Below are 12,266 nucleotides of genomic sequence, written 5' to 3'. Positions count from 1 at the left end.
GATTTCTATTCATCATGTTGAAGTAAGTAATTTAAAGACTTTTTTTCTGCTACTTATGAACTAATGTGAGGTCAATTTAGGGATGGGAAACCATAAGTGATACACTATAACGCTCTATACGTGTTCAGAATCTGTGTTCTTCGCTGCCTGGAGTTTCATCTTTGTCTGGAGGAATTGTCTCTTTTCTGCTTCTTTGTGCTCTCCAAATACTGAACAGACCCCGAAGTAAAAAAACAACAGAGATAACCAAGAAGTAGCTGGAATACACGGTGAACTGCAAAGAAGAGTACATGTTTAAAAGGTTAATGATGCTAATGGACAAATAAACAGTGCTGCTGTACATATTTTGTGATCTGATGGCTTACCTGGGGAATGATGGCCAGGCCTAGCCCTCTACTGTCAACTACAACAGACGTGATAATCGTCTGTAGAGCCAGTGCTCCAAAGGTATTTGCCCCAAAGACTAGTGCATATCTTTCCATTGAGAGATCAGCTGCAATCTGATACCTGCAAGCATAGAATTTGTCTTAATCTAAAGGTTGGGGAGGGTTTTTTTAATTTTTATTTTATTTTTTAGCTTTTTTGCTCTTATATCTGCAATAAAAATCAAACTAAACTGTGGTAAAGTATAACCCTGATGTGACTTGACACTCTTACATTGCTATAGTTATCAGCGTCATGTACAGTGACTTGAAAACGACGTAACCGCTGTAGCAGACCCAAATGTTGCCAGTGAAAGTCATGAGGAACAGTGAAGCTGCACTCAGTCCAGAGAAACCACCCAGGGCCAGCTCTCCCCACTGCTCCCATCTTACCTCAGTAAAGCCTATCCCGTAGGCAGTGGCTGCACCTGGAAAGCATGTACACGTGGGATAAGACAAATTAGGACAGCTGATTAGGTACTGAGAAATCTTATGTGTCCCTGATAACTTCCATTTGATTTAGGGAGGGGGGGAAATGCCATCTAATGTTGCTTACTTAAGAGGTTTGAGACTGCCTCCACGCCTCCGTTGTAAATGCTGAAGTTCTGAGAAGGCTGCACATGCTCCCACAGCACCTGCGCAGTATGGTGTGGGTATCATTAAGTTGTTCAAGGATGTGTGTGTGTTTAATTATTTCTGTTTAAAATATATATCTAAAATGCCTTTTATTAACACAAGAGAAGGCTTCAGCAACTACAAGGCACTACTTGTTCACTGCAGGTAAACCCATCGTAAAGCAGCCCCCAGTAGCAATTTGGATTGCTGCAGTGATTCAGATGCTTTTACAGCTCACATTTTTGTTTATGCTGCCTTCATAACTGACCTGCACATAGTTGACAGTCTGGTTATACCCACAGGTAGCCATTGCCCACCACACAGACCAGTAGAGCAGCTGTCTAGAGGAATAGCAGTGGCGGAAATCCCTCCACAGCTGGAGGAGGACTTGGCCGCAACTCTGCGTAACGATAGATTCCTCAAGCTTCTCAGCATCAGGCTCTCCTTCTCCACTCTCCATTTCACCTCCTCCATTTTCCAGTGATGCATTTATTGTGTTTGACTGTTCTGCTGCAGTCTGTCTCCCACGTCTTTGATGAAAGAACATGCTCTTCTGTGGCACTGGCAAGAAGAAGGAAGTGAGGAGAGCGATGGCAGTGAGAACCAGAGTGAACACCAGGATGTTGTTGTATGACATGAGGTCGAAGCTGACAAGCAGCTGACCCAACACGGAGCCCACTGTATACCCCAGGAGCTGGACACTGCGGCTGTAAGAGGTGGCCTTCCGGTATCTCTTCAAATCTATTACACTGTAATAAAGAGCATATTCAAAATGTCAAGTCTCCCATGAGCAATGCTAAAAATCCAAATCTGTGAGATGTACTACATGACCTGTAAATGTAGGAGAAGTAGGCTATGTCGCTGGCTGTCACGACTCCGTAAAAGAACTGCGTAGCCTGCATGGCTGGCACACTTGCTGTCCACAGCGGCAGTGCTGTGGTGATGAAGAGCATAACACACTGAAACACCACTACAGGCATGTAACGCAGCCAGTCAGTGAGAAGGAACACCGGCACTAGTACGGACAGATAGGAGTATGTCCACACTGGGAAAATTTGATTGTTGACCTGTCAGGGAAAAACTCATCAAAGGCAGGAAATGCATGACTTTATAGCAAATGATTAAAGGTTTCAGAATCTTGATTGGATTTCTAGCACTTAGATTTTTTATTTTTTTAAAGATGCCGGTTATCTCTCTGCTATGAATCACCAGCTTGTGTGTGCATGTGAGTGTGATTATTTGTAATTGCAGCATGTACAAAAGAGAAAGTTACCAACTTTTTCACCATAAGGACCGAAAAACTGAAAATCATTTCTTTTCTAAGTCTGTTTTGATTGAATTACACTATAGCCTTTCTAGCATATGTCATATATACCTGCTCAGTTGTCAGATTCTTATCTGGTCCTGTCAAATATGGGATGAGAAAAGGCTCCAGTGGTTTAACTGTGCTGAAGAATCCATAAATGCAAAGCAGAATAGTGGGATACTTCCAGTCTGATCTCCACTTCTTCACTGCCTCCATGTTGGCTTTCCTGTTTCATGTGTAAGTGTGTGATGGGGGAAAAATACCTCACAACTCTCTAGGCATTTTGTTAATCAGCAACCTGGTCAAAGAGCAACACAATCTTGGTGACACTCGAGCACAAGCTGAGATAAAACTTTGATAAATTAAACAGGTAAGCGCCCAAAACTCTGGACTTTAATACCAATCAGAAGTAACTGTTTTATTGTGTTGTTTGTCTTCCTGTCTGGGTTGCAGATAGCAAAAATACACAACACATAAATGTTTGCTTTTCAGTGTATAAACGTTTAATGTTACAGTTTGTAGTGTTTAAGAAAAGCATATTTACAAGCTCTCGTTAGTTAATTTGCAGCTGTTTAAGGTAAATTAGTTCCAATCTTCCAAAAACCTGTCGGGCACTGACACAGGTCAGAGACGCTCTGCAGCAATCACCTCCTCCACACACTCAGGTTCCTTGGCTTCCGTGTGCCGGAGACAGGGTTTGTTCACACAGGCGGTGTAGGTTCCTCGGATCAAAAAGAGCAGCGATATGACAGCATAGTAGCTGCCATAGATGATAAACTGCAGAGCAGAGAGACGACACATAATCCTAAGCATTATTAGAATTATTTTATCTATGCTATGGCAGTGAACCACCTGCATCAAATAGACCTGCGTGCAACAGCTAATGATAACCACCAGGTGTCACTCTGTCCTCACATTTCAGTGCTTCAGTTAAGCAGCAGAACGCTGAAGGGGCCATCGGGTTCTTGACTTTGAGTTGTTGTTAAATCCCCGTGTGCTGCCATTCAAATACGCAGTAGTATAATTACAGCCTGTACACGTACCTGCGTCACGATGTCCAGCCCCAGTGCAGCTTCATCAACAACTGTGACTGTAATGATGGTCTGCAGTGAGAGGGCTACAAAAGTGTTGATCCCAAAAGTCAGAGCATAGCACTCCATGGAGAGGTTAGAGGCGATCTGAAACCTGCGGTGACAAAGTCCTTATAATTATGAGAGATTCAGCACATACTCTAAGACTGCAATAGATTTGTATGGCACTGCAACCAGTAAGCTGACTCTAAACTAATATTGTCATCCTTTCCTCTGTATTGAACTGACAAAACAGTCCGTTTGAATGAATTCTTTAAGTTGTTCTTGTCACTTTTAAAACACATTTAGAGGAGCAGCGTGGAGAAATTCTATCATGCACTTACGTTGTGATGGTGATGAGGAGCATGTAACAGGATTTAAATATGGCATAACCGATGTAGCATACCCAGATGCTGCTCGTGAATGCCATCAGAAACACAGCACCTGACCCTACAGCTGAGAACATCCCCAAAGCCAGCTCTCCCCACACAACCCAGGTCACCTTGATGTAGCCCACAGAGAAGGCTGCTGCAGCACCTGGCCCATGAAGAAGAAAAATAAAGCAATTAGTCTGACATCCCAGCGGACGGCGCCTCCACTGCACATTTGCATCCTTCCCATTGTCATTCCCTGATTCGTCCATTACTTCTAACCTCCCTTTAACGGGAGAATAAAGGCCGCGGTGGCCTCATGCACACTCATGCATTTCCTGGCCTCCACAACGCTTGCTTATTATGATGAACCAGTTTCACCCAACTCCTGGAAACAACTATCAGTAATAATCAAAGAATCCATTACCTTTTAACTCTATCTCCTTAATAGAAGCAATTACTCTTCTTCTTCTCGCACTGAGGCGGGCCGAGCTTAAACCAAAAGGACCAGGGTGCTGCTATTCCCGTTCAAAATCAATACACATTGTCTGTGTAATCAGTTACCACAGATATGGCACAGCTGATTCCCTTTAATTGCAGGTTTTTATAGATCTATGTGCATTCAGAAATGGCAGCCTGTAATGACATTGTTAAATGTTATTTTGCTACATGATGTGGTTGTGCTGCAGTCTTCTCGCCTTTTCTAATTGAAGCAGAGACAGAGAACTCTGATTAGAGTCCTGCTTCCAGCTCACTGCAGTACAAATGAGTGGACCCCCTCTTACATCATTTTTCCTCTACTCTGATATAAAAGTAAGTTGAAAAGTAAAGTTATCTCAATTTATCTCATATGTCATTTATTAAGAGCATATATATTATATATAATAAATGAGGTCAGACCAAAACAAACAATATGTATCTCACCCTGACTGATGTAGACACATTCACGCTGTTACAGTCGTTTGACTGGAACATCTTGTAATTATTATTTTTAATCTAAAATAACCCGCTCTAACACCAATCTTACCTACAAGAGAGCACGCAGCCTCCACTCCTCCGTTGTAGATGGATGATGTGGCAGATGGCTCTATATGGTCCCACATAAGCTGGATGTAGTTGAAGACCTGCACGTAACCAGCTGTGGCCAGAGCCCACCACAGGGACCAGTAGATTAAATGTCTGAATGGTGATAATTATGACAAGAGATTATGATGATGACTGTACAGCTACTTCTACTGTTTAAAAGAAGTACCCTATGAATACATTATAAAAATTTGGACCAATTAGTAGTAATCCCAGGTGTTAATTAAATGCAAGTGGGCACTCAAAGCATCTTAGTGGTTTAAAAAAAATATTGAAAGAAAAGAAATGCCTAGAAGAGTAGGACTCCCTGAAGCTTTGCCAAAGCAGATGAACTGCAGCGGCCACGTTTTCTCTGCTGCAGTAGCCAGCACTGCCATTATATTCCATCTTCCCTTTCCCCGAGCCTTCTCCATCCTTATCCGTCACTGACTCCTTCTCTCCCTGTGGCCCCTCTTGCTGGCAGTCTACTGCTGCAGCCTTCTTCCCTTTGAAGAACATGCTTGTCTGGGGCATGGGCAACCAGAATGAGACGAGAAATGCCACGCTCACAATTCCCAGGGTAATAGTATTGATATAGAAGTAGTCCAGGCCTGTTGGTTACAATTGATCATTCATTAGTGCTTGTTTAAAGTTCAGTTCATAATTTTCTTTCTTGTCATGCATCAAATGTTATTTTTCATATTATTGTGATCAAATACTACGAGCCCATACCAGCAAGGGAGACAAGCATTTGGCCAAGGGTGGCGCCAAATGTATATCCAGCCAACATTGCACTGCGCAGGTAACCAGTAGCTCTTTGGTAATTCTCTACTGGAATTACACTGTAAATATAGGAAAAGTAGGCAACCTCCGTGGAAGTCACTACAGCATAGTTGACCTGTTGATGGAATAGAGCAGTTGTAAAGAGGCAGTAGATCATGATAAACTCTATTAAATGCATTAACAACGGTATGATTTAAGTTGTGATAACCGGAATAAATACAAAAGCTTTTAAAAGATTTCTTCAAGGGTAAGAAAGCGATCCAAACCTGCCCGGCCCTGTGTGAAAAAGATTGTGACTAGCTACATTTAACAGTAAAAATTGTTTGATGATCCGAAGGATGTAAGTGTGTCAAGTATGCAAAATAGTAAGAAATCAGGAAGTGGCAAAGTATTTTTTTTCACAGCACCTTTCAGTGTTATATATTAATCATTCTTGAAACAACAACAAGAAGTTTTAACTGACCTGAAGGAAAGTCATAGCAGGAAGACCTGGGACAAAGCACAGTAGAATATAGTTGGTGATGAGAAAGAACCCCTGTACTATAATAAGGGGTTTGTACCTCAGGAAGTCAGTCAGGAGGAAGACGGGGAAAAGAAAGGCCAGGTAGGAATACGTCCAGATAGGAAACAGGTAGTTGGTCAGCTGGAAACCACAAGCACCACAAAACAGTACTGATGATCCCATTTGTACTTCTTTTTCATGACATGCATATCGCACTGCTTATGAAAACTGATGCATGTTTATTTGTTTTGTTTTGCTTTCATATAAGTGCTGAATGTGAAACTGCAGAACAGATTTGCTCCACTATCAAAGGACCCTGGATCTATATCGGACAACCATCCATCTAAAAGCAGTGAAGTAAGGTCTGAAAATCTGTTGAAAAGTAAAAGGCCACAGGGAAAGCTAAAGGCTAGGCCTGAAACTCTGATTGTGGCTGACTCTGCTGTAAAGGATGTACAAAGGATGTGCGGTAAGAACACTAAAGTCCTCTGTTTCCTAAGGATATGGTCAAACAACCTGATTGAGAGAATTCTTCAAATTGCAGAGGAATATCCAACTGTGACAAACATTGTTCTGCATACAGGGTCAAACGATGTGTCCAAACAACAGACGGAGGTTCTGAAACGGGACTTTACTGGATTATTAAATACTGTAAACTCTCTGAATGCAGCTGTATTCATCAGTGGACCTGTACCGCCTGTCAGAGGAGGAGATGAGAGATTCAGCAGGTTGTTTGCACTGAATAAATGGCTTATATCAGCATGTACTGACCACTCAGTGCATTTTATTGATAATTTTAATATTTTAGGGGAACGCAGGCATCTGTTTAAAGCAAATGGATTTAATTTTAACAAGTCAGGGGTGAAACTGTTCACCTCCAGCTTGTTTTATTCCATACATCATCCATCTGATGGCACCAAGCACCAAGGCTGAGATAAACGAGGAGCTATCTCATAAAGAGGAACAAACAGTACTGCAAGAACAGACAAAGCCCAGCAGAAACCTTGAGGAGGAGCCTCATCTGCCCCCACCTGGGATGAGCTGCAGAAAGGAGAGACATCAGAGGCGAGAAGAGGGGTCCCTATTTGCCTCCAACTCTCTCAACAACACCAACGACCAGGACCAAGGACCACGACCTTCCCCAGTCCCCCAAACCCCTGACAGGCCATCACCCTCCTCCCCCTCCCTTTCTCCCTCCTCGCCACACCTGAAATTCACTGAGGAGATGATAGAGCAGGTCAATGCTGGGCTCAGATCTACCCCCCAGCCAAATCCCTTTTTGTCCCCCATAACCCCCCACCAGAGCAGCCAAAGGTTCGCCATCGAGCCCCGCCCTCAACAGAGTAATCGAAGTTACATTGCCCAGCCTCGTCCCCCTTAGCTCCTCCTTACCACCTTCATGCTCTGTCTCCGCAGTCTGATGTGTGATGTGTGGAGGGTCCGGGCTGCGAGGATTATGGCAGTGGTGACTAGGGCTGGGCGATATTACCCAAAATTCATATCTCGATATTTTTTAGCTGGATGGCGATATAAGATATATATCTCTGTTTTTTTTTTAAGCCATAAGTTAAGAACAAAAAGAGAGTTCTTAGTCACACTGTGTCCCAGATGTCAAATGGGCATTTTCTTTACATACAGCGTAGATGTACATGAAGAAATTACTCAAAAATAAATTATCAGCATTTATTAAATAATCATGGTCCATAAATAAAAGAAAACAATGTTGTTTTTGTGCATAACGAAAAGCTCACAATTGTGCAGTCAAAATGTAAACTAATAGACGCTGAGCGTAATAACAAAGAGACAGATTTCACAGCTGCACCACGTCTCTGAACAGGTGCCATTTGTGGTCCTTATACACACACAGTACGGTAATATTACGTTGAAGCACAGTACTATCACTCCGCGAGGCGGCTCCATCAAGCGGTGCAGCTCCGTAGCTTAGCAAAGTCATATTAAAACATTTTTTGACAGATTGCTGAGCGCTGTGTACCACATAAAATCGGTTCGCGGTCAGTAAGCACAACCAGAATTCATACATAAGGTGCACTGTCGATTTTTGAGAAAATGAAAGGATTTTAGGCCGTGCAGCCCCTCCTGGCTGCATGTCGTTAGCGCGGTTAGCTCGCTAACACGTTGACACCGTCCAGCCCCACGCACGGGGCGATCCGAGGTAACTCGCTAGCGGAGATTTTCCTCTTTCATCTTGTCATTGCCTGCAGGTGAAGCTATGGGGGAGGGGGAGTTGTGTTCAGTGAAGGAGAGGCGAGGCCGAGTAACGTTGCGTAGAGACATAAGTGGACGAAAGAGAGGCAAACCTGCGGCTCCACAAGTATAATTATAACGTAACATAGACTATATCGATATAAACGATATTGTCACATCTTATATCTCGTATGAAAATATATTGATATTTTTAAAAAACTCGATATATCGCCCAGCCCTAGTGGTGACTTTTCCCAGGAGAAGCTGGGTCCCTGTTTACTAGAAGGTTTTAAAATTTCTGTACTTTTAGGTGACAGAAGGAGACATGTGGCCTGGTCAAAACACAGAGAGCTGCACTCTAAAAGATCTTTAAATATAGTAAACATACCTTGTGTGCCACAGACTGCTCCCAAACACAAGGGGGCAAATAATACCTCTAAAACACTTAAGCTGGCTTTATTAAACGTTAGATCTTTAGCTGGGAAAACATTTTTAATTAATGATTTAATCACTGAGCACAGCCTTGATTTTATGTTTTTAACAGAAACTTGGTTGGACCAAAGTAACAGTGGAGCTGTTCTCATCGAGACGACCCCTCCTAACTACAGTTTTATCAGTGAGGCCAGGGTGAGCAGGAGAGGAGGGGGGGTTGCTGTCTTATTTAATGAATCATTTCAATGTAAGCAGCTATCTCCTGGAAGTTTTCAGTCTTTTGAATCTTTACAGCTGAAGGCCCCATCCAAAGTTGTGTTTCTTAATGTTTACAGGCCTCCCAAATACTGCACAGACTTTTTTAATGACCTCAGTGAACTGCTGTCTGTGATCTGATCCATGTGGACAACCCTCAGGACAAAGGGACTAAAGACCTGAGTAACACTCTGGGCAACTTTGGGCTGACTCAGCATGTAACAGAGGCCACACATAATAGAGGACACACTCTTGACCTACTGATCTCCAAGGGCCTGAGCATTTCAAACGTTACTGTGTCTGATGTGGGCCTGTCTGATCATTACTGTGTTTTCTTTGAAAGTAAAATTTCAGCCCACACAAATATATCAACAGCAGTGATCACAAAACGGTGTATAACAGAACACAGTAGTGAGATATTTAACCAGGTCTTCCCATTAACACCTGGCCTGTCCAGAGGTTCAGTCAATGAGCTCGTCAATAGCTTCAATGCTAAAATGTTAAATGTAATGGACACTATTGCTCCCATTAAGGTGAAGGTTATCTCTGGAAGGAAAAAGTCTCCATGGAGAAACTCCACACTGGTGAAAAATGAAAAAAGAGAGTGTAGGAAAGATGAGCACAGATGGAGAAAAACAAACCTCCAGGTTCACTATGACATCTATAAAGAAAAACTTCACAATTATAATTTACAACTGAGGAGTGCAAGGAGGTCCTACTTCTCTGACATCATCACTAAAAACAGCCATAATGCTCGGGTCTTATTTTCTACAGTTGACAGGCTAACAAACCCTCCTGTGTCAGTGGCAGCTGAACTTCATTCGACCATGGCCTGCAATGACTTTGCCAAATTCTTCACAGAAAAAAATCCAAAAGATTAGACAAGCAATTGGTACATCAACAGCATATTCAGGATATGTACCGTGTCCACTGAAAAACTGTTTAAACACCATGAAACAGTTTCACCCGATTAACAGCAAAGACCCGGGGGACATCTTATGTCAACTGAACTCCTCCTCCTGCTGTTTAGATGGCCTGCCAACAAGTTTTTTCAAAAAGGTCTCAAAGTCTTCGAGTCAGACCTGTTACAGATCGTCAACTTTTCTTTAATATCAGGCGTGTTTCCAGAACCACTAAAAACTGCTGTAATTAAACCTATACTGAAAAACGACAATCTTGACATGACACAAATGAACAACTACAGGCCGATCTCAAATCTCCCATTTTTAAGTAAGATCATTGAAAAAGCAGTTTCTCAACAGCTCAATTACTTCTTAAAACAAAATAACTGCTATGAACTGTTGTATAACTGAATTTCCCAGAGGAACCCACCCGAGAGATTAATAAAGTTTCATCTAATCTAATCTAATCTAATCTAATCTAATCTAATCTAATGATGCCTTCCAGTCAGGTTTTAGACAGAACCACAGCACTGAAACCGCTCTGACCAAAGTGTTTAATGACATATGTCTGAATACAGACAGTGGAAAAATGTCAGTCTTAGTTTTACTGGATCTCAGTGCAGCATTTGATACAGTTGACCACAACATATTACTCAAACGACTGGAGAACTGGGCAGGTCTTTCAGGAACTGTACTAAACTGGTTCAAAACATACTAAGAAAACAGGGAATACTTTGTATCAATAGGTAACTTCACATCTGAGCAGACAAGTATCACATGAGGAGTTCCCCAAGGTTCCATCTTGGGACCCCTTCTGTTTAACATCTACATGCTCCCACTGGCACAGATTATAAAGAACAACAAAATAAACTATCATAGCTATGCAGATGACACACAAATATATATCACAATGTCACCAGGAGACCGAGGCCCTGTACAGGCTCTTGGTAAATGTATTGAGGAAATTAATGACTGGTTGTGCCACAATTTTTTCCAGCTAAACAAAAACAAAACTGAGGTAATAGTCTTTGGCGCCAAAGAAAAACGATTACAGGTCACCAGAGAACTTCAATCTATACACCAAAAAACCACAAACCAGGCGAGAAATTTGGGTGTAGTGATGGATGCAGACCTAAACTTAGAAAAACACATTAAGACAATAACAAAATCAGCTTACTATCACCTCAAGAATATTTCAAGGATAAAAGATCTGATGTCTCAACAGGACCTGGAAAAACTAGTCCACGCATTCATCTTTAGTAGGCTTGATTACTGTAACAGCATCTTTACAGGTCTACCTAAAAAATCAGTCAGACAACTACAGCTCATTCAGAACTCTGCTGCTCGAGTCCTCACTAAGACCAAAAAAGTGGACCACATCAGTCCAGCTCTGAGGTCCTTACACTGGCTGCCTGTCCGTCAGAGGATAGACTTTAAAGTTCTGATGCTGGTCTATAAAGCTCTGAATGGTTTAGGACCAAAATACATCAGTGACCTCCTGACCCAGTATGAACCTTCCAGATCCCTCAGGTCATCTGGATCCGGTTTTTTATCAGTTCTCAGAGTCAGAACCAGACACGGAGAAGCTGCATTCAGCTTTTATGCTCCATATATCTGGAACAAACTCCCAGAAAGCCTCAGATCAGCTGAAACACTCAGTTTATTTAAATCCAGGTAAATCCAAGACTCACCTATTCTCAGCTGCATTTGAATAAAACACCAAATCTACACTTTTAAGCTTAAATTTCAAAACTTATATTTTAACTACTGATTCACCTTGTTGTTGAATTGTGGTATATAAATAAACTTGCCTTGACTTGCCTTGCCTTTTAATAAAAGACAGAAAGTGTGTCCGTAGTCCTTACCACTTCTTCAGAAATGTTCTTGCGTGGTCCAATAAGGTATGGTGTCAGGAAAGGTTCTGCAACCCTACAGTTTGCAAAAAATCCATAGAGTGACAGGATGGCTGTGGGGTAAACCCATCCAGATGACTTCAACTTGGCCCAGCACCCCATGTTAGTATCTCAGCGAGATTTCCCTGCTGTTTCCTTTTGTTTTTAGTTGCACTTCAGTCTTGATTTAAAAAAACACTATCTGGTTTAATACCAAAGCACTTTGAGCTTTCGTCAGGTTACCTTGTAAGTAGCTAGAATATAAACACTTAATCATCTACACATGCCTTATTCAGACTTTGACCTGTCAGGGAGCAACAGACAAGAAGAACGGTGAGGAAATAAGTACAGTCATTTATTGTGGGATTGGAGTGACTCACACTCTTAATAGGCATACTGATATTGGGAATATACAAGTGACTATTCCCTCCCAGAGTATAAAGACAGAG

The 12,266-nt window shown here is 42.1% G+C and overlaps 2 protein-coding genes across 2 annotated transcripts; both read right to left on the bottom strand.

Moving 5' to 3' along the window:
• Positions 1-124: 124 nt before the first annotated feature.
• slc19a3a (solute carrier family 19 member 3a) lies at positions 125-2,559 on the bottom strand. The gene is made up of 7 exons (XM_085370497.1): positions 2,413-2,559; positions 1,869-2,104; positions 1,306-1,786; positions 979-1,057; positions 658-850; positions 366-507; positions 125-274 (listed from the first exon to the last, which is right to left on the bottom strand). Exons 1-7 carry the CDS (start codon positions 2,557-2,559, stop codon positions 125-127), a joined length of 1,428 nt encoding a protein of 475 aa, XP_085226623.1.
• Positions 2,560-2,967: 408 nt separating this feature from the next.
• Positions 2,968-11,940, bottom strand: slc19a3b (solute carrier family 19 member 3b). Its single transcript, XM_085370538.1, has 8 exons — positions 11,791-11,940; positions 6,093-6,272; positions 5,579-5,744; positions 5,157-5,457; positions 4,812-4,963; positions 3,758-3,950; positions 3,387-3,528; positions 2,968-3,120 (listed from the first exon to the last, which is right to left on the bottom strand). Exons 1-8 carry the CDS (start codon positions 11,938-11,940, stop codon positions 2,968-2,970), a joined length of 1,437 nt encoding a protein of 478 aa, XP_085226664.1.
• Positions 11,941-12,266: the final 326 nt, after the last annotated feature.

The sequence above is a fragment of the Diplotaxodon limnothrissa genome, linkage group LG14, assembly GCF_057381915.1.
Source record: "Diplotaxodon limnothrissa isolate DT_005_m linkage group LG14, D_limnothrissa_male_GT1.1, whole genome shotgun sequence".
Classification (NCBI taxonomy): domain Eukaryota; kingdom Metazoa; phylum Chordata; class Actinopteri; order Cichliformes; family Cichlidae; genus Diplotaxodon; species Diplotaxodon limnothrissa.
Note: the sequence above shows the minus strand (reverse complement) of the source record. Positions and strands in the feature narration are given on the sequence as shown.

Coding starts and splice junctions, on each gene's coding strand:
- slc19a3a (XM_085370497.1), bottom strand. CDS start 2,559: ATGGAGGCAGTGAAGAAGTGGAGATCAGACTGGAAGTATCCCACTATT. Junction 2,105..2,412: donor AGAATCTGACAACTGAGCAG/GTATATATGACA, acceptor TTTCCCTGACAG/GTCAACAATCAAATTTTCCC. Junction 508..657: donor ACGCTGATAACTATAGCAAT/GTAAGAGTGTCA, acceptor CTATGCTTGCAG/GTATCAGATTGCAGCTGATC.
- slc19a3b (XM_085370538.1), bottom strand. CDS start 11,940: ATGGGGTGCTGGGCCAAGTTGAAGTCATCTGGATGGGTTTACCCCACA. Junction 5,745..6,092: donor CTGCTATGACTTTCCTTCAG/GTCAGTTAAAAC, acceptor TTCCATCAACAG/GTCAACTATGCTGTAGTGAC. Junction 3,951..4,811: donor GGCTGCGTGCTCTCTTGTAG/GTAAGATTGGTG, acceptor TTCATGGGCCAG/GTGCTGCAGCAGCCTTCTCT.